Source organism: Cynara cardunculus (genome assembly GCF_001531365.2).
Source record: "Cynara cardunculus var. scolymus isolate 2C chromosome LG 9, CcrdV1, whole genome shotgun sequence".
Classification (NCBI taxonomy): domain Eukaryota; kingdom Viridiplantae; phylum Streptophyta; class Magnoliopsida; order Asterales; family Asteraceae; genus Cynara; species Cynara cardunculus.
Window position 1 is genome coordinate 2,647,358 of NC_037536.1, and position 24,478 is coordinate 2,671,835.

Consider the following 24,478-nt stretch of genomic DNA (forward strand, 5'->3'; position numbering starts at 1 on the left):
TTTGGGTACAGCTTTTGTATCTTTTGAGAAGGCTAATGAGAATGGTATTTGTTTCATTTTATAAATTGAAGTATTTTTTTGGTTAAAAAAATGTTTAGGGACTAAATCATTCAAAATATAAAAGTTCATTAGTTTTTTGTCAGAATTTTTTCATTATTTTATCACATTAACCAATTTTATAGGTTATAAGGATGTATCTAACAAGTTTTAGAAAGTTCAAGGAGTTATTTAACAKGTTTTAAAATGTCCAAGGATTTATTTGTTCCAAAAAATTGTTCAAAGACTTAATCATTCCAAACACTAAAGTTCATTGAGTTTTTTTAGACTTTTCCCTTTTTTTAATTTGTTTGGTTTACCTGTTACCCAGGTTACAAGTTATATTTTTRRARAATGAGGACCTATTTAACAGGTTTAAGAAAGTTTAAGGATTTATTTAACAAGTTTTCAAAAGTCCAATGATTTATTTGTTCCAAAAAATAATTCAATGACTTAATCAATCAAAACACTAAAGTTCATAGGGTTTTATTGGACTTTTCCCAACCCAATATTACCCAATCAATATAACCTGTGAGAAATCATCAAAAGGAAACCAAATAAAAGGAAAATAAACCTTAAATCAACTCTCATCAACATGAAACCACAAAACATTGTACATGAATCGAGAGAGTATGAAATTGGAGGTATGAATCGAGAGGAGCCAGAACTAAGACCTAGCAATCGAGCGTGTTGGAGGCTTCAATCGTCGTCTTAGAAACCTGCAATCGAGCATGTGAGGGTCGGTTGTCAAACCGAGCATGAAGGGTTTATGCATAATGAGGTTGTACATTAGGTTCTTAAAAGTTGCAATCTAAGAGATTTAAGACTTTGTGCATAAAAGAGTTATACTCTATGCAATATAGGTTGTATTTAAGAATTTAAGACTTTTATCAAATCTGGTTTATAAGGTAGTATAGATTATTATTATTAAGAGAGTAAATTAATTTTTTCGTTCGTATGGTTTGTTGATTTCTATTTTTGCTTTCATCTTCATGGTATATAATTGAATATTGTTTTTGTTCTTATGATTTAAATTATATTGCTTTTTTCGTTCCTATGGCTTACAACTTATTTTTATTTTAGTACCTCACATTTAAAAGAAATAGTTAGTATCAGAAATGAGTATAGAAATGAATTGTAAACTATAAAGATAAAAACCATAATTGATATGGATGAAATTTGTAATTTGTAACAAACCACAAGATCGAAAAATGTAATTTACCGTTACTAAAAAGTACAATGAAGAAAAATAACAAGTATGATGATGTGCATGCTTCTTTATTTATACATGGAAAAAAAACTTCACAAAAACCCAACGAAATATTTTAATGATCAAATCTTTTAACTATTTTTTTAAATTAAAAAAGCATTAAACTTTCTTATTTTAAATAATTAAGTCCACAAACTATTTTTTTTAAGAAAAATTATTAAACTTTCTCATTTTGAATAATTAAGTCCCTAAACATTTGTTTTGATTAAATAAATCATCGAACTTCTAAAATTTTGTTACCTACATCTTTTTTTTTTAAACCACTTTTAACTGACTAGGAAGGTTAAAGTGCAAAACAAACCTAAATCAGTTTTACCTTCAAACCCTATGCTATTAAAACCCCTCGCAAATAATGGTATCGTTCCCACTCACCACTCTTTGTTGTCCCAACGTTGTTGACCCAGTCATTAATCTCCCTCTTTTTGATGTATTTTTTATCCATCAAAATAAGGAGAATCAAAAGATAACCGGTTATAGGTAGTTTTTTTTGTTAAAATAATATAAGTAACCAATTTTTTAAAAGTTCGATGTTTAATTTATTGAAAAAAAAATGTTCAGGGACTTAGAGGCCGTTTATCAAATGCTTACCCGGATAAGCTCTTACCAAGTCACATTATTTTACCAGATAATATGGCGAGCACTAAAAATCTTACTCGCTAAGAGCGAGACAAGAAACAAGAGTCTTACCCAGTAAATGAAAGGAGAGTTTATCGGATAAAATATTGTACACGGTGCCGTTTTGGTGGATTAAAATCTTACCGGATAAGTAAGTAATATTATTAAATTTTATCGGTAAGCACTTATCAAATAAGTTTTTGGTAAACGGCTCTTAATCATTTAAAATAAGAAAGTTTAATGGTTTTTTTATTTAAATAAAAAAGTTTAATGATTCTTTAATTAAAAAAACAGTTAAAGGAAATTAATTATTTAAAATAAAAAAATTTAATGAGTTTTTCATTTAAAAAAAAAAAATTAGCAGGACAATGCATTCGGTTCTTTTAAAAATTTCCCTTATATATTTGAGAACTGGAGACTATACGCAACTTCTGTCTGGACTCAATCCCCTTTCGTCGTTTCTATACTTCCATTTGAGTTCACCTGATTCTTTTTTCAAATTCACTAGAAATTGGAAGATCATCATCATTTAGCTACTAGTAATCAGCTGTTGAGGCTTCTAATTGGTTGAATTTCGTTTGGAAATCGAGTTCCCAATTGCATTCTAGATGAACCGGAATGGAAGGGTTTGGTAGTGGTGGTGCCAGCAGCAGGAGAATTACGATGGCCAGCAGCAGTGGTAGTGGTAACAGTAGGCCGCTACCACAGTGCGGCGGTCGGAGGAGAGTAGTTGCTACGAAGAAGCGCGACCGGACCAACTTGCTATCTGTCAACAACAGCGTCAACAAGATTCAGAGGCGTGAGATTTCTTCCAAACGCCACCGTTCCTTTTCTAACACCAATTCCATCCACCGGTTTAGGAACATCCGCTTGACGGTGAATTGCCCCTCTTTTACCTTCTCCTCTTGATCCCGGTTTACTATGCTGCTATATTTTTTTTAGAAATTCAATGATATGGCATGATAGAACTTGAGATACGCTTCCAGTGGTGAATTTAGGGATCCCTTGTTATGCATTTAGATAGAACTAAACTACCCGGTGTTCAACTTTGTTCTTCTCCCATTTGGGATTTGAGTATTCCTGTTGGCCTTGATCTACTAGACAAGAGCACGAGGAGCATTTTTGGTATTGTTGTCCTTTATGATTATATTGCTATGCCTAAAGTTAGCTGATCCCGCTGGCATATTCATTTGTTTCGATCACATATGGTAAAATTTGACTTGATTCTCTGGATCTAATTCAGGTAAATTAAATTTGTTTTGTATGCATTTCTGCTAGTTTTGTTAATGCAACTTCTCTTGTCTGTTCTATTAATGAACTTAGTAAAACGGCTTTGAACTAATAATTGTCTGTCACTTTTAGTTCAGAAACTCTTAATCCTCTGAACTAATAATGGTCTGTCACTAATAATGGGTATCTCTTACAAATGATTGCTCCATTATCCTTCTGAAGCAAAGCATCTCACGGCTTCCATCATAATAATTTATTTATGATAGTTCTCCAAAACATCTTGACATAATATGTTAAGTTTTGAGGTAGCAAGCTAAGTTTTGACATTTGGAAGGAGGCAGCAGGTTAAGGTAGTTTCCATGAAGATGTACGCTTGCAGGTTTAATCTTTAGTGATTCTGATTGAACCAGTATATAGATGATTGGCAATCCATCTCCAACTAGTGTTCTTTTGTTTGGAGGGGTGGGTGGATTGGGGTTGATTTGCTACATGCCGCAGCAAAATAAAGACAATGCTAGGTCAAGTCCTAAAATTAAGTTACAATAAATTAACTCAGTGATGTATGAATTGCTTTGAACTATGTATTTGATGATGACCTTTCAATTTTAGTCCGAAACCCTGAACGCGTTGCTCTCATAGCATTGCATGCAATCCTATCAAGCATTTAAGATCAAACATATTGAGGTTTATCTGGTATTGTCAGGAGTAAACTTTGTATAAGAGCAATGTCTGTTCTATTCTAAGGAAAGACCTGGAAATGTTCTTACTTTGGCAGTAAACTGGTAGAGCTTAAATACTTTATCCTTGTTGAGCATGTGATTTCTCTACTTACCAACTTGATGGTTAGAGTTCATATTTCTTCATTGGAAGAGATTTTGGCCTTGTCAAAGACGTGTTTGTTACTCAGGCAACAATCTTGAGAACATAATACAAGGGCATTCGGGCTTTTATATAGCTTAACGTAAGAATCCTAATTCTCATATTATAACTTGGTTCTAATCTTAATCTTTCTGGAGAATAGGTATCAGGGACTCCGAACTTGACCAGTAAGACATAGGATTTAAAATATATATATACACACACCCTGAGAAATTTAACAAACAAACTGGAACAAATAGAAACCAAGTTCATCAATCAAATCCAAATCCAAGTCCAAATTGAGTTCCGACGTGTGCAAATGAGTTTAATAGCAGAAGCAAGTCTTAAAAGAACAAAACAAAGAGAAACAGTGGTCTATGCTGTTAATTCCGGTGCTATAGCAGTGAAATAGCGCTATAGCAGTTAGCGGTCCTAGGGGAAATAGCAGTTTTGCTAATAGCGATGCTAATCACTGCAATTGGACTGCAATTTTTGACTTGCAATAGCAGTGTGAAAACCGCAATTACGAGTTGGGCTTTAAGTTGTCCTTTTAAAGGGTTTATTGGTGTGTAACTCGCTATTCCTCTCTCATCTCTTCTATTCCAGTCTATATTTTGCATCTTCTCTTCACAACGACATTGTCTTCCAACATTGATTGCTTATCTCTTCCATTCACCTACTCTTATGTTCATCTTCAAAATATATATTATGTTATGCATCTATTCGTACATTTATATATAATTGTAATGATTACATGAACCGCTATATGTCGACCGTTATACCACTGGTATACCATCGCGATAGCCTCTATATCAAATCACGGTCCTGACCGCTATTTCAAATTTTTACCGCTGTAACAGCATAGACAGTGATTGGCAAACCAAACAGCTCCCAACATTGGAAGAAAACCCCACAGAAAAGGAAGTTAATATATGAGAGACCATCCAGCAAAGCAAACAATCAACCAACTTATGGTTAACCAACAAACAAGGGGAGGAAGCCCAATAAGCCAAACCAAATAAACAAACTGAGTCCATCAATGAATCCTGGTGGAAACAGTGCGGAGACTCTTTGGCATGAGACCATCTACACAGAGTCAATTTATGCCGTGGGCATTACCAAGAAACTCCTTAACATTACACTCCCAAGTCTAGGTGTCTTCTCCTGACTCATGTCTTCTACCATAAAAAGGAAGATATGTGTTCCTGCAGGGCTGCACCGAGCAAAACAACTATTTCGGTAAATAACAGAACAATAGGAGGGTAGTTCTTCCGCAAGAATAAGTACATAATGATATCTTTGAAAACAATTAGAGATGGTTATTCGATCCCAAGAAAATGTCAAGCAGCCAATCAACGGTAATAGAAACAAACCCTTGATCTTTACAATAATTAGTAAATAATCCCTAATTTATTAAAGAATGGAGAACTTGTGCTTCCAAGAAAATACCAACAGACCCCTGAACGTTTAGTATGACAATAAATCCCCTTAATTTTTAAATAGGGCCGTGATCTTGATCATCAACACATCAGGGGCCAAACAACAATCTGTCAAATAACAGGATCATAATATACCTTTTCGAACTGCTGAGATGAGAAAAGGTATATCTAATCAAGTAGGGTTAGGGTCTGAATCAGGAATGTTTGTGTGCACACCAACTCCAATTTAAAGGGTCCCTTGCTTCCCATTCTGATTGCCGTACTAAAAACACGCAACAATATATCAAATTTGATAAACAATTTACACTGGTGGCTTCTGGTGTTTGTTCTGCATAATATCAAGCTTGCAATAAGGCCAGTAACAAGCAGGACTAATACAAATGCACAACCAACCAAGGCAGCGAATGGCATCCATGAAAAGTTTCTGTATTGTTCTCTGAATGGATGAAGCAGTTCAAGTAGTGTAGTGAAGAGGACAGGGATTACTTTTGTTAGAGCAATGCATCCATGCAATAAGCGTAAGTAAGTTAGCAAGTAGTTCTTTTTTTCAAAACTCAACATGGATTGAGTTTATGTATATAATTTCCGAATATCAATTATAGTCAAAATCTGTGTCTTTAGAAAGTGAGTGAGCAAATTTACAAGGAGGTACAAGGTGGGGGCGCGCCAGAGAGTGGCGGTATATTCTTTTTGCAGAATGTTTCCTTTTTCTATCTAACAGTATAACAAGGTTCCAAATAATAACTTAAAAAGACAAACAATGGATTGAATCCTCCTAAAAAAACAAGCCATGATGTACCTGCTTTATCCCGGTGACTTTTGCTCAGTTTAATAAATGGGTGCCCATCCAGTGCGCATCTGGCTGCACCCAAGCCAAGTATGTTGCTTCATATGTGTATACAGGGTCTGGAAATTCCAACAGTATGTGATTGGGGTCATAAGCTGTCTGGAGTCTCCATAGAGTCAGTGAGGTGTCAGCTTAGGGATTGGGTGATGCTGGGGTAAATTTCCGGTTAAGCAGTCACCCTTCGAAAGGTGATCACTAGGACTTCCAGTAAAGTTTGTCAAGAGGTGACAGCAGTTGGCAGCAGAAGGGTAGCAAGAAGAAGCAGCAGAGCAAAACAAGACTGAGAGAAAGATTATGACGAAGTTAAAACTAGAGTAACAAGGCATATGTCATAAATTACAAAATCTGTCCGTTAACGGCAAAGTGTTGCTGTCAGGTTAGCCGGTTATGTCCCAAGACCCGACCCGGAGGTTACGATACCATGAATGAGATTTAGGCTAGGTCAAAGCCATGTTTATAACTGAGGGGAAAACCCTGAATGTATATTATATTACAGTAAATAGGCCTGTGAGCTTTGGCAGACATAGGGATCCTAAAATTTAACATAATTCTGATTCTCTCCCTCGAGATTTATTATTATTATTACTTTCTTTTCGGTAATTAGCATCATCAAGTATCTTGGCAATTACAATGATATAATTCTGATCCCCATAATATCACAAAAGGGCTTACTGTGATTACGTGTGCACATAATCTCATAAGGGATCTAGCTATGATTCGATATCTCAGAAAGTTCAGTGTAACTCCTCAGTCTCAGAACTTATACAATATGTATAGGCTCTCTCCTCTGGAGATTTCCAATCCCTTACCGAACTACTTCAAGTTGTTAAGCTAGTACCAAGTTCATTTGTAGTTATGTGTAGGTTCTTCCCTTTTTTGCATTGAATTAGGATAAATTTTTGTACTACATCATACATACTTGGAGAAATTATGGAAGTCAAGAGCGATATGAAGAAAAATAACCATATTATACATCAGGCTATGCCAAGTGATTGATTTTACCTGCTTGCTTACGAAGAGCACTATGTCAGTGTTTCACTGAACCGCTGTCCGGGTTATTGTGACGACCTTATCTGATTACTTTTAAGTCTCCATTATCAACAAAAACCAGAAAGTTCATAGCGTGTGTTTCTGTTCCTCAATATGATATTTCTTGACAAGCAGAAAGGATGATCTTGTAGATGAGAATCCTTGTATGTTCATCTTAGTTTGCTGCTTCAAATGAGAGTTACAATGACATCTTCTAAATAATTGTACTCTTAATTGGATCAGGAGCAATATGATACTCATGATCCCAAGGGACATTCATCATTTGTATTACCATTCTTGATGAAAAGGGCAAAGGTCATTGAAATAGTGGCAGCACGTGGTATCGTATTTGCCCTTGCAAGTTCTGGTGTTTGTGCAGCTTTTAGTAGAGGTGATGGTGCTGATGTTCTATTGTTGGCAATTTCTGGTAATATTTGAAGCAAGACCATTCTTATCTGACGTTCTTTTGGCTGGCACTCTAAATGCAGATACAAACAAGAGGATATGTTTTATGAATATCTTTCCAGATGAAGTCATCCGTAGCTTGTTTTACAATAAAAATAACGAGTCACTAATTACAGTATCCGTATATGCTTCAGACAACTTCAGTTCACTGAAATGCAGATCAACACAAATAGAGTGGGTTGATCTACTCCTTGCTTTTTATCTTTGGTTCTGTATACATCCTTAGCAGAAATACTTGTGACGCTCTAGTGATATTTGATTTCATTTGTAATGTTAGATACATTCAAAGAGGCAAACCAGATGCTGGTTTTCCTCTTTTTGAGTCCGAGTCCCTGAAGTGGCCTGGCTTTGTGGAGTTTGATGATGTCAATGGGAAGGTACTTACCTACTCTGCACAAGATAGGTACCTTTTCTTTCCTTAAAAAATAGTGCATGTTCATTTGCTGCATTAAGGATTTTGCTGATTTTTATTTTCTTTCTTTTTAGCATATACAAGGTCTTTGACCTGAAGAATTATACACTCTTATACTCTATAGCAGACAAAAATGTAGAAGAAATCAAGATCAGGTAATTTATTTTTTCTCTCCAACTCCCTGTTTTACAATCTTTGATGCATGCTACTATAACTTTGTGGAGGTGAAGATATCAAGTATACTTAGAACATAATGTTAACAAAATAATTTCCAGAATCAGTTTTGCTGCTTCTGACAAATCTTTGGGTGCTAAATAATAAGAAAAAGATCCTTCCATGAATAAGTTAACATCAAAATCTCCTAAGTCCTGTCAGAAATCAGCTATGTGACCCAAAAACAAATATAAAATGCTGGACTTATTTCTTCAAGACCCTTTCAGTCGTGTTTATGCAATCACTCTTGCTAGACATGAAATTGCTTACATTAAGTGGTGTCCATCTTTCCATATGTGCGTATCCTTGTTAAACATATGTATATGTACGGTTGGTTACTAAGTCAAAAGAACTCACTAAGTATGAGCTTCTCCAGGAAAAAAAAGCTTGAACACTAAATATGATCAAGGCCATTTCTGCAAAGATATGAGACATTTCTCTAAGGCTTCAGAGTGTGACAAAAGGACCATTCATAATCATGTATATTTTTCGGTGTTGAAGTGGAATTAATGAAGTAAAATTTTGTTCCTTCCCTCACAACCAGTATCTGATTATGTGTATTGTTAGAGGCTGTAGATTATGTAGTTTATCTGTTAGCTTATGATCTCTTTTGGTTAGCCTTTATCCTCGGTTCATAGCCTATGAGGTTATCTTGCAAACCATTATAAATGTGGGATTGTCCCAAATGATATGATAATTAGAGATTAGTTTCATTCTTTAGTAGGTTCAAGGTATCAGCACCACAAAGCTCATAGTACAACTTGCCTAAGCCCAATTTTCAACCCGAAACTTCATCTGTTCAAACTCTAATTGCGACTTGGGGTTGTTGTAGGAACCAGATCCTGTATTGCACTAATAATCACAGCTTGAGTCAATAATGAGCGGAAGCAATAACTATGAAATTAGTTAGTCAAGCATAAATGAACAAAACACAGAAATGATTGAAGTATTGAACAAGTCGGCTTTATTGAATAGCTAATGAGAATGTCAAGAACACCAAGAACATGCACAAGTGTGTGTACAAAAATCTCTCAACTAGCTAAATTTCTCACAAGTGATAAAGCTAACTCTCAAATTGCAAGGAGCGCGTCTTCAATATTGTAATAATTGGTAACCTATTTTTTGGAGGAAATATCCTTTTATAGGCAATCCTAGAAAAGGAATCTTCTATAATTTAGGAAATAGGAGAAGTCAACGCGTCCACCAATCATATGCCTCCACATTGCTTGATTGAAGTAACCGTTTTTGTAAATGTGTCGGCCTGGGATGGAACACTTGTAAGATGCGCCGTGGAACCTTTACGCACAACGAAGAGTTAAGACCCAGGCTCTGCATGTATATTGCGGAGGTTCTGTGTCTTGAGTCGGGATCTGTATCAAATCCTTGGCTATTTGACGTGCAGTCTTTGATCTTCTTTCCTCTTAGCGACGAGCTATGTATACAGGTAACATCTCTGTATCCGAGCTCTTGGTTCTAGGCAGCTTTCTAGACTAAGTCCTCTTGCCTAGAGCAAGAGGCTTTTTACTTACACTTTTGAAATAGACATTCTAACAATCTCCCCGTAAGTGTAATAAAAAAGACTTGCTTGAATTAAATTCTAGTCTAGAAAGCAAGAGGCCAACATGGTCCTCTGTAGAATACTTTTTATTTGGAATTGGAACAGACGAGTACATTACATAAACAATTACAAGGAAAGAGATTTAGAAGTGTTGAAGTTTCATGAACCTCCTAAGAAACTCACAAAACTCAAGTACACTGTTTATCGAGTGTATAAGTGCAGAGGCTCTCTCGCTTGCCACGGGGTCTTGGTCTTCCTTTCGACATAAGTGATTCTTGATCTAGCGCAGAGTAACATTTAAATACTTGAAGCATTGGTCTGCTCTGAAGAATACCTTTTGTTTAAGTTCATCTCCAAAGACCAACCTAAGCTCTGTCTCCGCGCCCAACGAATATCTTGAAGGCATAAAGTTCACCCCTTCTTGGACTGTGATCTTAGAGCCAGAGCTTTGGGTGGTCTATTGAAATAAACTTAAACAGAAGGTATTCTTCAGAGCAGACCAACGCTTCAAGTATTCAATAGCTACCCTATGTTGGACCAAGAATCACCTATGTCGAAAGGAAGACCAAGACTCTGCGGCAAGAGAGAGAGCCTCTGCACTTATACACTCGATAGACAGTATACTTGAGTTTCGTGAGCTTCTTAGGAGGTTCATGAAACTCAACACTTCTAAATCTCTTTCCTTGTAATTGTTTATGTAATGTACTCGTCTGTTTCAATTCCAAATAAAAAGGATCCTACAGAGGACCATGTTGGCCTCTTGCTTTGTAGACTACAATTTAATTCAAGCAAGTATTTTATTACACTTACGGGGAGATTGTTAGAATGTCTATTTCAAAAGCGTAAGTAAAAAGCCTCTTGCTCTAGGCAAGAGGGCTTAGTCTAGAAAGCTGCCTGGAACCAAGAGTTCGGATACAGAGATGTTACCCGGATAAAGAGCTCGTCGCTAAGAGGAAAGAAGACAAATATGTCAAAAAGCTAAGGATTTGATACAAAGGCCGACTTACGACACAGAGCCTCTGGGTCTCTTAACTCTTCCTTGTGTGCAAAGGTTCCACAACACATCTTACAAGTGTTCCAATCCCCAGGCCGACACGTTTACAAAAACGGTTACTTCAATCAAGCAACATAGAGGCAGATGATTGGTGGATGTGTTGACTTCTCCTATTTCCTAAATTATAGAAGATTCCTTTTCTGGGATTGCCTATAAAAGGATATTTCCTCCAAGGAAATAGGTTACAATATTGAAGACGCACTACTTGCAATTTGAGAGAGAGAGCTTTAGTACTTGTGAGAAATTTAGCTAGTTGAGAGATTTGTGTACACACACTTGTGCATGTTCTTGACATTAGCTATTCAATACAACCGACTTGTTCAATCATTTTTGTGTTTTGTTCATTGTTGCTTAACCAACTAATTTTATAGTTATTGCTTCCGCTCATATATTGACTCAAGTTGTGATTATTAGTGCAATAGAGGATCTGGGTTCCTACAGTTGTGATACCAGATGAAGTTGGTGGCTGCTGTCATGACCCAAACCACTAATTGCGACTCTGACAACTCCCACCCTTTTCCTTCAAGAAACAACTGTCACCTCCTTACCACCAGCTGCCCAGCCAACTTTCTGACAGATCCTAGAGCTGCATAATTTGAAACCAAAACCCTTCCATAATTTGAAACCAAAACCCCTCCATAATTTGAAACCAAAACCGCTTTTAAATTATTCAAACCACGACCTATTCATGATAGGGGCTTAATTCGTGATCTTGTAATGTCTATTTCACAAACAGTGGATGTTATAAAGAGCGTAGTTGATCATTTATCTTGAAATGAGAGAGCATAATGTTTTCTAGAGTTTGCTTTGGCAGAAAAATTAATGTTCTGGTTTACATTTGGTTTTTCTATCGAATTCTTTTGATATCATCTCTTCATGCTAATGATTTGTTTGAAACAGCCCTGGCATCATGTTATTGATTTTCAGTAGGGCTCTGAGCCATGTTCCTCTTAAGATACTATCAATAGAAGACGGCACAGTTCTAAAAGATTTCAATCATTTACTTCATCGGAATAAGAAGGTGGATTTTATAGAGCAATTCAATGAAAAGCTTCTTGTTAAGCAAGAAAATGAGAATCTCCAGATTCTTGATGTATGCTTAACTTCATCCCTTTACCATTATCGATTATCTTAAAGCCTTACATTTGTCCACCTCCGTTTACGCCTTCCTCCTTTCTTGTAGGTACGCAATGCTGAGGTAAAAGAAGTTGGTAGAACAGAATTCATGACCCCATCCGCATTTATTTTTCTGTATGAGAATCAGCTGTTTCTAACATTTAGAAATCGAACTGTTTCTGTTTGGAACTTCCGAGGAGAGCTTGTGACATCGTTTGAGGATCATGTACTATGGCATTCCGACTGCAATACCAATAACATATATATAACTAGTGAACAAGACCTTATAATTTCTTTCTGCAAGGATGATTCAGATGATCAATGGACTGATGGAAAAGGTACCTTTTTCTATTTACTATTTAACAATACTTCACAATGCCAACATCAGCATGGTGAAGATGGAAATCACTTGTATATCACATGATTAAAAATCTTGTTGTAAACCAGGTTTAACTCTGAAGCTCTATAATTACAAGTTCAAAAGCAACATGCTCCATAGAGTAATAATACATGCAATTGGACAATTAATTTACATAAAATATTGACAACACTCCAAGATTGGTGCATAGGAGCGGTTTCTGTTATGTATATTTTACTACTAAAGATTTTCCAATCATGTAGATGTGTTCTTGTGTGCATGTATCATGTTTGTCTAGTGAACGTAATTGTTATTTATCCAAATGTTACATCTCAAAATATTGTAAAAAAATTTATACAGCCAAATTTTCTTCCTACTAACGAGGTCGTATTTAAATGTGGTAAGTGTGTCCAAGTATGTAAACATCTGTTCCTGTCGCACTTGAATTATGACTGATCGTTTAGCCAAGGCATTCACTAATTAGCTTTTGACCCAAAACTAAATTCCTTTTGTTAAGATGTTCTTTAATCAATTGATGAGAATAAAAGAGAAAACCCTATTGCCACTATCACTCGGCTATCACCTTGGTCTCTGCTATTTGTACTTATTTTGATGCCTTCTTCCCTAACATCATTTATTTGGTGCTATTGTCAATTGAACTCTGCATTGAACAAACTTATGATTTTCAGAGGACATGACCTCTGATAGGAGATCTTGGAGACATAGGACTAGGTGTAGGACTTGTAGTGTGTGAGGATGGCAGACAGGAAGAAGGGACTTTAAGAGGTCGAGGGTGGGGACCGGGGGTGATTTAGAGAGTTGACAAATATGTTAGCAACCCAAAGTATAGATAGAGGGTTGTATGTTTTTCTGTATCTTTTATATATTTCCTTTTATCTTCTTCCTACTACTTTTTCTATTTCTAGTGCCTTATATCTACCAGTCTTTGTTCTTCTTACCTTTTTGCTCAAGTTTCACACAAGCCGGGCTTCATGGAAATAATCGCTCAATCCTTTTAGGTGGAGGACGTACATCCCCCACCTTACTCGTAAGTGGAATATATTGGGTTGGTTTGGTTTGGTTTGGTTTGGTTTGGTTTGGTTTATCAGGGTTAATGTGTTGTCCCCGCATATAGAAATGACATAATACTAGAAATTTTAGCATATTTGGTCCAAATTCTTCTACTTTAAGGAAATAATAGACTGCCATTTGCTTCCCTTGAAGTGGTAGAGATCTGAGTTTGAGTTTGGTATGGCATATAAGAATTCTTATACACATATGGTTCTTGATGCAGCTGGTTCTATTAACATCAGCAACATATGGACTGGGAAACGCATAGGTAAAATAAACTCGAGCAATGCAACTCCCAATGAAGATGATAACCACCAAAGGAAGATTGGAGGTAATACGGTTGCAGAGGCTCTTGAAGACATAACGGCCCTTTATTATGATGAAGAAAGCAACGAGATATATACAGGTAACAGTCATGGTTTGGTTCATGTTTGGTCTAACTGAAATTAATTAAATAGCTTATCATGTGTGTATTCTAATGCTATTGATGCTAAAGATGAATATGGTGTTAATGTTCTTTAGTTGATATCTATTGAGTATGCAGATTTGGTGGTTGACTTGCATCAATCTCTACTTGATTTCAATGTAACAAAGTTTTGGAATCTCTTATTTTGTACCTGTTTTGATTGTTAACCTTTTGATCTTGTAATATTTGATGATGTAGACACCAAGTTTATCATCCCTTTGCCATAGACATTTCGTAAGCAGGTATTCACATCATCAGATGTTACAAAATCAGTTGATTATTGGTTAAAATGGGTACAAAATAGAAAATTTTGAAACTTTGGTACATCGATCTAGCAAAAAAAATCTTCATATTGTCCTAATTTAATTTTAACTCGATAGATATAAGTCATTAGGGGGCATGATTATATGTTACCACATGATCAATGTAACATCTCTTTTATAAATGTATTGCGGCTTCAGCCGAAGGTAGGCATCTTTGCAGAATAAGATCAGGTTTGAGGTCTAGGCTTCAGCCTTATTGATTGGTTTGGTTGGTATGAGACATGTAATTTATCTCTCCATGATTATCGTGAGAACTTCAGGAGGTGGCGTCATCCCCTTTTCTACATAATCGTTTTAACAAAATGTATGTACGGTATAGTTAGATATTGAAATTAAATGGTTTTATTTTTTTCATTAAAATCTAGGGTAAATTACAAAAAAACCGTTCCTGTGTTTGTGGAAACTTTGGATCTCGTCCTTAACTTTTGGAAATTACGAGGACTATCAGTAATATTTGTAATCATCTCTGGCCGTTATGGTCGTTCCTATTACGTACCCCACGTACAAGGGCAATGTGCTAATTTTGGATTTTCTATTATATTTTTTGTATACAAGTTAGCAAATGTATAATGTATTTGAAGTATTAAAAAAATCCTAAGCTAAAACCCCCGTCACCGACATCACTAACGACGTCCCATAGACGGACCTAGAGGGGTGGTTAGGTGGCACGTGCCACCATATTGTTCCTCCGTGGTAAGGGAAAAAATATTAGATTCGTGAAAGGTGCAACCGTTTTATTCTAGAACAACCGTATCCAAAAATTCTTGGGTCCGTCGTTGCTGCATGTGGGTGTTCGAAATACCGCACAACTTGCTTGCACCGTGCAGTTTAGGGCATTTGCGATATGATTTGCTGTTTATATATTTATACTTTGCATTATGCAGTTTGGTTTGTGGTTTAATTATACAAGAACAAAATGGCTCAAATCGAACATCATCACATATCAATAATAGTAATAGCTCAAGACATTTAATTTTGATTTTCCAAATTTATACTTTTATCGACTTTTTTACTTTTTAACGTTGTTTCTAAATATTCTATTAATCTATGGGGTGTTTAGAATTGCTTATAAAAACAACTTATTGACTTATTTTGGTGTGGTATCGGTTATAAACACTTTTGAGTGTTTGGATAAACAACTTATACCGGTGTAAAATCGGTAATAAGAAGTTTTTAAAGAAGTTAAACTCTTTTAACTTATAATAAGTTGATAAGTAATTTTGTAAAAAAATATAAATTGTTTCAAATAAGCAACCCCAAACACTCCATATGTATTAATTGAATTTCTTATATTTTATCATGTCTCTAAAAAATGTCTACAAGTCAATCTTGTATTCAACCATAATATTTTCACTCTACCCCTGTCAGAGCCCAGGCTCCTCCCGCTGCTTGGGAGCTTACGGTTTCATGTATTAAATATATAAGCAATACAAGTTCAATTTATCTATTTAATACAAGTGATAAATACATTATAATTAAAATCAAACAATAATATATATTGCAAGCAAAATAAGCTTTTATTTATTTGATCATAAATACAAATAACACGTAATCTTTGTACTTTGTGCAAGTGTGTATATCCAAGCGAGTTATAGACGGTTTGTTGAGGACTGGGTTTTGAATGGCTTAATTAGTTGAGTCGAACGGTTGCATGGTCCAATCGATTATGGACGTAACCAGTTATGGCTTAAGCTGGTTGTCAAGTAACCTAATCCGGGTACAAAATCCGGTTCCTTGTACCCATTTTCATAACAGAGGCAGTCCCCTAGTTCGATTAAAAAAAAAGAGTAAATTACATTTTTCGTTCCTATGATTTGTTAAAGATTGCAATTTTTGTCCCTATGGTTTAAAAATTATAATTTTCACCTTATGGTTTGTAATTTATTGCTATTTTTCATCATTGTGATTTACAATATATTATTGTTTCAATCCCTATAGTTTACAATTTTTTGCTATTTTGGCCATTTATACTTAAAGGTAGGAATTAGTCAAGGATGAAATAGCAATAAGTACAGGATGAAAACTGCCATTTCTAAACTATATAGACAAAAATAAAAAATAAAAATCAATTTACTCAAAAAAGAAAAAAAGATAGTTTCCTGTTTTATTCTCATTTCTTGCAAAAACCCTTCCACCACCAAATTCGATCTTAAAATTTTGTTGTTCAATTTCTTAGGTGGAATCATGGTGTGATCAAGTGACTGCAAATCATGCCTTTGCTTAAATAAATATAAAGCAGCAAAGCAAACAATACTGACTAAAAGGTAAAACCACCTACTGATACTGATACTGATACAGTATCATATGATGGTGACCAAAATTGGAAAAAAGTAACTACTAAACATAACGTTTGTTGTATGTTTACTGTTTTCCTTCAAATTATTCAAAATCAAAAGTTTGTTTCTTTCATCTCCCAAGACCCAAAACTAACTCCTTAATCAACAACTTCAATTAGAGTTGTTTCGTAGTCATCAGGAGCCACAAACCCATGCAGATTCATCACTGTTGCTGCTACGTTTGCTAGTCCTCCACTCGGAACATCCTTACGGAATCCCGCACCTGCTATCAACCCCGGACCTCCTATTGCAATCGGTACCTGAGATCCGTTCACACATGGTTAAAAAAAGCATAATCTATCGCTCCGTTATCGATCAAAAACCATAATCTAGCAATATCTTAGAATACAGGTATATTATTAGGCAAATTCCGTATGTGGTTCCATGAAGGGTATTATTACTCTGGCTTTCTACATAAGCCATTACTAAAGTTCAAGATTCGAATGCTACGTCCACTAGCAATCATCTTAATTGATTTAGAAAAAGAATAAACAAAAGTTGTATGGTTCTTACTAGAGTAAATTATGGTTTTCGTTCCTGTGGTCCGTTGATAATTTCTATTTTCGTTCTTTCTTTTTTGAAGTATATAATATTTATATACGCCAAATAGAACAAATAAACTCACACACCCTCTTCACCTTTGGTGAGATTTGAACTTCTGTCCTCCTAGGAGGCCAAAGACTCTCATACCGCTTCGTTCTTGTGGTTTAGAAATTGTGATTTTTTGTCTCTATGGTTTATGATTCGTTTCTATTTTGATCCCGGAGGCTAAATACTACTTCTAAGTATCAGGGACTAAAAACGTAATTTACTCTTCTTACTATAATGAATCTTAACAAGAAAAGAGTGATGTATATATAGCTTACCGGCTGAAGAGTGTGGGAGGTTAGGATCTGAACCTTGCCATCCTTAAGAATAGGTTCCCCCTTCTTGTTTCTCTTTACCATGTCCTCAGCATTACCATGATCTGCAGTCACCACATATATTCCACCAACTTGCTCTACTGCATCAAGGATCATCTGTCACCAAACCCAACACTCAGCACAAAAAACCAGTTCCTCCAAACTCTACAATCAAACATCTAAATACTCATTGCTAGTTACCCCAACCTCCCTGTAAGATTGGAGGATCCAGGAATTTTGGTGACGGAAAACGGAATTTAATGTTAACATAATATCAAGTATAATAACAGTTATATTAAAAAGTAAAAATTTGAGAAAAGAAGGTATTTATATATAAAAAAAAGCCATTTGAAAAAAATAAATTCATAATGTAGTTGTTATCAAGCAAATCTTAGCCTAAAATACAACGAACTTCAAGAGCCACATAGTTTTACCTTGACAGCTTCATCAGCAGCCTTGCAGGCCACAACAGTTGCTTCAACATCACCAGTATGCCCAACCATGTCACCATTTGGTATGTTCACACGCACCTAAAAGCACATGGGACCCGCTTGCCATTAAATAGACATTCGAATCAAACACCTTTATACCAGATATGGAGGCACCGCGGCTTACCTGGTCAAATTTTCCGCTGAGGATAGCATCACGGGTTTTCTCACCAATCTCCAAAGCTTTCATCTTTGGTTGTTCGTTGAAGGTAATTCCACTATCACTCGGAATTTCAACATATTCTTCCAACTCCAAATTGAAATATCCAGAGCGGTTTCCGTTCCAGAAAAATGTGACATGACCAAATTTGACAGTCTCACTGTTGAACAAGGAAAATGAAGGTAAGTCAAGATTTCTTTAAAACAAGAGAGAGAACAAATAAACTAATGAATGATAGCTTGATTACTCTATCACTCACAACCATAACCTATGATGATACATGACCAAAAGATTTATCAGTATTCTTATCACTCACAGAAAGGTTTCACTTTAAAGAGAAATTCTCACCTGCAAGCAAAAGTGCGAACCCCATTATGCACTAAATATTCGCCAGATGTCCTCTCTATCAATGGAGGAGATACAAGGTAATGGTTTGGAAGCTTCAACTCCCCATCATACTGAAGCATACCAGCATAGCGGATTTTAGGGACCCGCACTCTGTCAAATTTATCAAACTTCTCATACTCAAGAGCTTGGGCAAGCATTGTCATACGATCTGCTCGGAAGTTGAAAGTGACGACAGCATCACCATCCACAATGGGACCAACAGGCTTTCCACTCTCATCAGCAATGACAAATGGGGGCAAGTATTGATCATTAGCACCAGGAACCTCCCTCAGTTTATTGACAGCCTCAACAACATTCTTAAATTTGTGTGGGGCTTCGCCAAGAACCTGGGCATCCCAACCACGTTTCACAACTTCCCAATCATTCTGCAAGAGAAACATTGAGAGTCTATAATTTCCATTGAGATACATTGGAACTTCCATAAAACATCAAGACTTTTAATAACAGAGGATGAACAGATATGAGCAGGGTTTACAATATGTACAGTATTGGAAACTCTGTTAATATGGGTTACCATACAAACACTCAGCCCAGGGCTGATTGCAGAGATTACATGCATAAGCAGTATGAGATTTACAATAACAGAATTGGATAAACATGGACCCAACATTTTATGTCAACAAAAATGATCAAATGCCTCGATAGTAATCATTAGGAAATAAGGTGGTGTGGTATTCCTAGAGGTATTGCAGTCAAGACTCAAGAGCATCCATAATGTTTTAAGTACTTTGGATAATTTATCACTGAAGACCAATTATCATTAATGTATCAACTTAAATATATAAAACAAACCCCCGGAACACTTCTTCAGTGCCTCTTCTGTTTCTCAATCCCTGTTTTCCTCTTTCAAGCTTTTGTAAACTAACAAGGATGTAGTAATGTTGCTAAACAGGCAGTAACAAGAAGATTAAATTAGCAAGACTCGACATTAGTAGAAGATAAGTGATCATAGATTTACTTCATGCCAGAAGATTAAATGAAACATGATGACAAAAAGGTACAAAGGCACAACTATTAAACTAGTGGTCCTAGGATTAAGGAAATTCTTTAAGACAAACAAGTAAAAAAAAATTCTAGCATACATGTTTAGGTGTGCAACAAACAAAAATAACAACATTATTTGGTGTAATGCAAATATAAATGCAAGAAAAAGTACACAGATTGCACATACTACCAATTTTACCCTTTTCAGTCTAGGAATAGAAGTATAGAACACTGAATCATTCATTGAAAAAGTATAGAATTCAGCATTTTTGAAGAGGATACCTCATAACGATCCATGGTGACATACATGCGCCCACCACCAGAAGCAACCTGGGCGTCGATGCCTTTGCTGCGCAAATCTGAGAGTTCTGCCTCAAGCGTTTCAGCAAAACCAACACTTGAACCATCCAAAACATCACGGCCATCAGTAAGCACATGAACACGTATCTTCTTGGCACCACGTTCGCTAGCACCTCTGAGCAACAACTGCAATCCAGTAATGCATATAACGATCAGCAAGGAAGATCAAACACATACTCAGTGAATAGTTACAATGCTCAATCCTATATACCTGTAACTGATCAAGGCGTGAGTGCACACCCCCATCACTCATCAATCCAATAAGGTGCAAGGTGTTATTTGCAAAACATTCCTTAATGTAATTGAAACCTTCATCTTCAAATATTTTACCAGAGGCAAGCGCAAGGTCAACAAGTTTTGCACTAAAAGAAAGAAACAAAGATTCATAAGTAAAGGCCAGCTAAATAGCATGAGAGAGTATTCAACAGATACAGACAATGGAAGGGCATATTCAACAAATTCAATAGGAAGAGGATTAGAAATGAGTAGCAAGTATTTTGACTTCATTTTGTTACTAGCATCGACGGCGACCTATGTTTCGCCTTTTTCATACAGATGATAATACATATTAATTATTATTTACTAATGACCAGATACCAGTGGAAAGCATGTAATCTTTCCTAACCCTGTCCTGATTATGAAAAAAATATTGGAGGGATAATTAGAATCAAATCAAGGGAAGCAGGATCACCCTTGAGCAAAGATTCTTCCAGCACCAAGAGCATTATGTCCAACTTCACTGTTTCCCATGTCATCTTCAGTGGGAAGTCCGACCGCAGTACCATGAGCCCTCACCAATCTCCATTTTTCAGGGGCGCCCTATATCAAAATCCATGCATCAAAGGTTACTCAACTCATCTGGTCACTTGTAAATCAAAATAACATCTAAAGATCGTCAGCCACCAGTTCGTTTAACTTAAAATACAGTCATTTTCTTCATTAGCTTGCTGCTTGTTTTGTAAAATGTATTCTTGCTAAAGGAAACGCTTCTTTCAGACCACCAACCATTTAGATCGATAGCATCAAATAGACCCAAAAAACGTGGTATATTTTTCTAAAAGGTTAAGTATTTCATGAGGCTGCAGGAGAACAACAGAAACAACGTGGTATATTTGTCCTTATGCTTTGACAAAACCACCTATCACAACCAATGGAGATAACCTCATTTTACATAATAGATGTACGGATCAATCTTCGATTGAATATCTGAATACATACCTAAATGCACATTCACGTCTTATTAAGGCATATATTAGAAAAGCACATATAAAACGTTGTTCAAATTCATTGATTCCCTTCGCTTAAACTCACTTACTTCTCATATTCTATAACAACCAACTACTTTAGTCTCTTACATAAGATCCATCGACGAATCAAGTCCAATAGCTGTTTAGATCTAATTTACAACTAAAACAAAGATTATCCGCCATTGATGGATCCAAAAATCAATACATAAACAGATAGAGAAGCAGAGAGAAAGTGAGTACGTTTTTGAGAGAATCCATAGTTGGAGTTTCAGCGACATGGATGCAGTTATACTTGTCGGGAGAAGCTTCACCCCAACCATCCAAAACCACCATGGCAACAAGCTTTCCCTTGGGAAGCTTGGGATGATCGGCCAATTTCCATGAAAATCCAGTGCTTCCCATCTTTCTCGATGCCTTCTCTAGATCTCCGTTGGGTGTGCGAAAATGAAGGGAAAAAAGGTTGGTGGCTGGTCTGTGGTTGCACCAATTGGGGAGATGCGTTGTTATATACTGAAATATTTATAATATTTTTATAAAAAACCCCCCCAAGTATGGCCCATAGTTCAAAGTTGCCCATTGGTTTCAGGAACACCGTCTTTGACCTTTTTTCTCCTTTTATGCTTTACAAGAAATTATATGAAAAGTAAACCACAAATCTGGTACTATGGTTTGTTGTTTGTAACATTTTTCATCCCTACGGTCTTGAAATTACAGATTCATTATTATGGTATGCAAAAATGATCGTATTTGGTCCCTTCCTCTAACGGTCGTTAAAAGAACCTATTAAGTGAAGGGTAGTTTGGTTTTTTTTTTTCTACTTTTTATTCACATTTTTATTTAAAAAATAAATAAACATGTAAATTAGAGGGACCGTGATTGTAACTTAAATAATATATAGTGAACTACCTTTTTGTCGCCACGAAATCGGAACACCACCGACCACTTCCCCGACCTTAAACCTCTAAATCGGGAAACCATCGTTACCTCAAACCTGTTGCTCCTTGCCTCCATCCACCATGACCTAGAACCCCTTTGTAACGCCCCCAGAACCCCGTAGCAAGATATTGTCCGCTTTGACTAACCCGCACCTAACCGGTCACGGTAGTCGCACGGTTTTCTTCTGGCGTGGGCATGAACCGRAGTTCGTATCCCACCCAAAACCGGTCTTGCTAAGTGAGGTATCAACTCCCTTATAAGGAGAGCTTCGTTCTCCTCACCAACCGATGTGGGACGAGTGACACACCCGCATCGCGGCTGTTACACCCTTCCCCCTCTTCTTCCTTCTTTGTCCATCGAAGCAACCAGTCTACCCCACCCTGTTCGTTTCTCTAGGTAATAGAAACTCTTGTCGCACCAATCTCATCTCATCTTCTTCTACCTTTTGCTTCGATCTCCCTTTCCATTAAATCTACAACCCTCGTTGGCGAATACACAACATTTCCCCCTTCTCCATTACCAACTAACCCCGCATTGCGCCTTCCTTTTGAACTCTCCTTCATCCAACTCTCCCATTTGATTCTCCTACAAATCCAAGCTCGTTTGGATCTCTGTGTAAATTGGAACCCTCTTGGTGCATAAAACATGAGACTGAAGGTTGGTTTCAAATTGGTTTGAATTTGGATTTGGTTTAGGGATTTTGGTTTGAATCCTAGTGCATAGAATACGAGTTGGTTTCAGACACAGACTTTTGTTGTACATGCACACATACACAAACTTTTTTTTTTGTTGATTTTCATTTTAGGGTTGGGGTTTGAATGTGAATTTGGGTTTGATGTTGATGTTTATTTTGATTTTAGGGTTTGGGTTTGAATTTGATGTTTTGGTATCATTTTGATGTTGTTTTTGGCCGAAGAAAATAGCCAAAAGGGCCGGGTTTGGTTAGAAAAAATGCCCGAAAAAGGTTGGGTTTGACCGGAAACGTTCTTGGAGAAGGTAGGGACATATAGCCTGACTTAAATGGTGGATCAAAACATTTTTTTATTATTTAATGAAAAATGAGAATAAATTGAAAACATGACAAAAGTATTCCTCACTTAACAAAAAAATTTCAATGACCATTAGAAGGAGAGACCAAATCATGTTGGTTTTGCATACTACAATGACAAATCTATAATTTTGAAACTATAGAGACCAAAAGTGCTAAAAAAATAAATTACAGGGACCAAATCTGTAGTTTACTCTTATATTAAACTATTTTATATATTTTAACGTTAGTTATTTTTTTTCTTCATCTATTTAATTTTATTAAAAAAACTTTTGATTAACTTTGTATACAAAATGATGGATTTGGCATGGCATCGAGTTTTTCCCAAAATACTTGTTGCGACCTGTTATAATTGGTAGATAAATCTTATACCGCATATTAATCGATTATATTTATACCAATTACTGTAGAAACCGTGTGTTGTGCGGTAACATGAATATTTTGGTTAATCATCCGAAGATTATCTATACTACCTTATAAACCAGATTTATCAAATGTCTTAAAAACAATTTTTAATGCACAAAGTCTTAAAAAACAACTCATAATACATTAAATACTATTACTTTATGCATTCAATCTTAAAATCTATTAATCTACAATTATAATAACATATAGTATAAGTTATCAATGCACATTATTATATTTTCCTTTCATGTTCCCAAGATACTTTTGACACTTTTCACTCATGTTTCACCCTCTTATACCTCTAGGACTCTCGGTCTCGGTCTCGATCTCGATCTCTTGATTCTTTGCTTTTGGTGTAAATCAAACACATTTGTGGAGTTGTTTAAATATGTTGGATTTTAAATATATCGGATTTTAAACTGTCATACAATTTTTTTCATCGATAGACTGTAATTGGAACCATGACTCTTATTTATTCAAATTGTATTATTATGTAAAAACCAAGTGTAACTTATATCATCGTTAAATCTTTTCTAATAAAACCAGTGAAACTTCAAAATCGTTAAAATTCAAGGCTCCTGCCGCATTGTGCGGATACACAATTAGTATATATATATATATAAATTTTTTCAGTTGATACATGTTGGTATTAATTTTATACTAATTTCAATTTACATATACGAAAACTTCTCAATTTGTTTAAGTTTTGAATGACACTTTGAGTTTAAGAAGTCTAAAGGACACCATAAATGGTAAATTCAAATAAAGATTACAACTTTTAAATTCAAAACTTAAAAATCAAAAAATATGTTCTGTTGTTGATTAATAGGTAATTAAATAAGTC

General features: G+C 35.8%; 2 protein-coding genes across 4 annotated transcripts; one reads left to right on the forward strand and one right to left on the reverse strand.

Moving 5' to 3' along the window:
* Positions 1–2,346: 2,346 nt before the first annotated feature.
* Positions 2,347–14,132, forward strand: LOC112518355. 3 transcript variants are annotated; one of them, XM_025126013.1, is made up of 8 exons: positions 2,347–2,797; positions 7,568–7,715; positions 7,813–7,963; positions 8,067–8,192; positions 8,276–8,356; positions 11,927–12,119; positions 12,210–12,480; positions 13,795–14,132. In XM_025126013.1, exons 1-8 carry the CDS (start codon positions 2,540–2,542, stop codon positions 14,013–14,015), a joined length of 1,449 nt encoding a protein of 482 aa, XP_024981781.1. In that variant the 5' UTR covers positions 2,347–2,539; the 3' UTR covers positions 14,016–14,132. The 3 variants fall into 3 exon arrangements, with proteins under 3 accessions (XP_024981781.1, XP_024981782.1, XP_024981784.1); XM_025126014.1 differs by having other exon boundaries at positions 11,927–12,047; XM_025126016.1 differs by lacking the exon at positions 8,276–8,356.
* A 2,418-nt stretch (positions 14,133–16,550) lies between these two features.
* On the reverse strand, positions 16,551–21,714 carry LOC112517954 (2,3-bisphosphoglycerate-independent phosphoglycerate mutase-like). Its single transcript, XM_025125399.1, has 9 exons — positions 21,486–21,714; positions 20,690–20,817; positions 20,210–20,360; positions 19,921–20,124; positions 18,595–19,019; positions 18,214–18,406; positions 18,033–18,128; positions 17,563–17,715; positions 16,551–16,956 (listed from the first exon to the last, which is right to left on the reverse strand). The coding sequence occupies exons 1-9, from the start codon at positions 21,645–21,647 to the stop codon at positions 16,795–16,797; spliced, it is 1,674 nt and encodes a 557-aa protein (XP_024981167.1). The 5' UTR covers positions 21,648–21,714; the 3' UTR covers positions 16,551–16,794.
* Positions 21,715–24,478: the final 2,764 nt, after the last annotated feature.

Bases quoted from the DNA above. Each gene is read 5' to 3' on its own strand.
- LOC112518355 (XM_025126013.1), top strand. From the start codon at position 2,540: ATGGAAGGGTTTGGTAGTGGTGGTGCCAGCAGCAGGAGAATTACGATG. The intron at 2,798-7,567 runs GTGAATTGCCCC...TAATTGGATCAG, and splicing joins TTAGGAACATCCGCTTGACG to GAGCAATATGATACTCATGA. The intron at 7,964-8,066 runs GTGGGTTGATCT...TTGTAATGTTAG, and splicing joins TGCAGATCAACACAAATAGA to ATACATTCAAAGAGGCAAAC.
- LOC112517954 (XM_025125399.1), bottom strand. From the start codon at position 21,647: ATGGGAAGCACTGGATTTTCATGGAAATTGGCCGATCATCCCAAGCTT. The intron at 18,407-18,594 runs GTGAGAATTTCT...CTTGTTCAACAG, and splicing joins GTTCGCACTTTTGCTTGCAG to TGAGACTGTCAAATTTGGTC. The intron at 16,957-17,562 runs GTAAGCTATATA...AACGGATCTCAG, and splicing joins CCTCCCACACTCTTCAGCCG to GTACCGATTGCAATAGGAGG.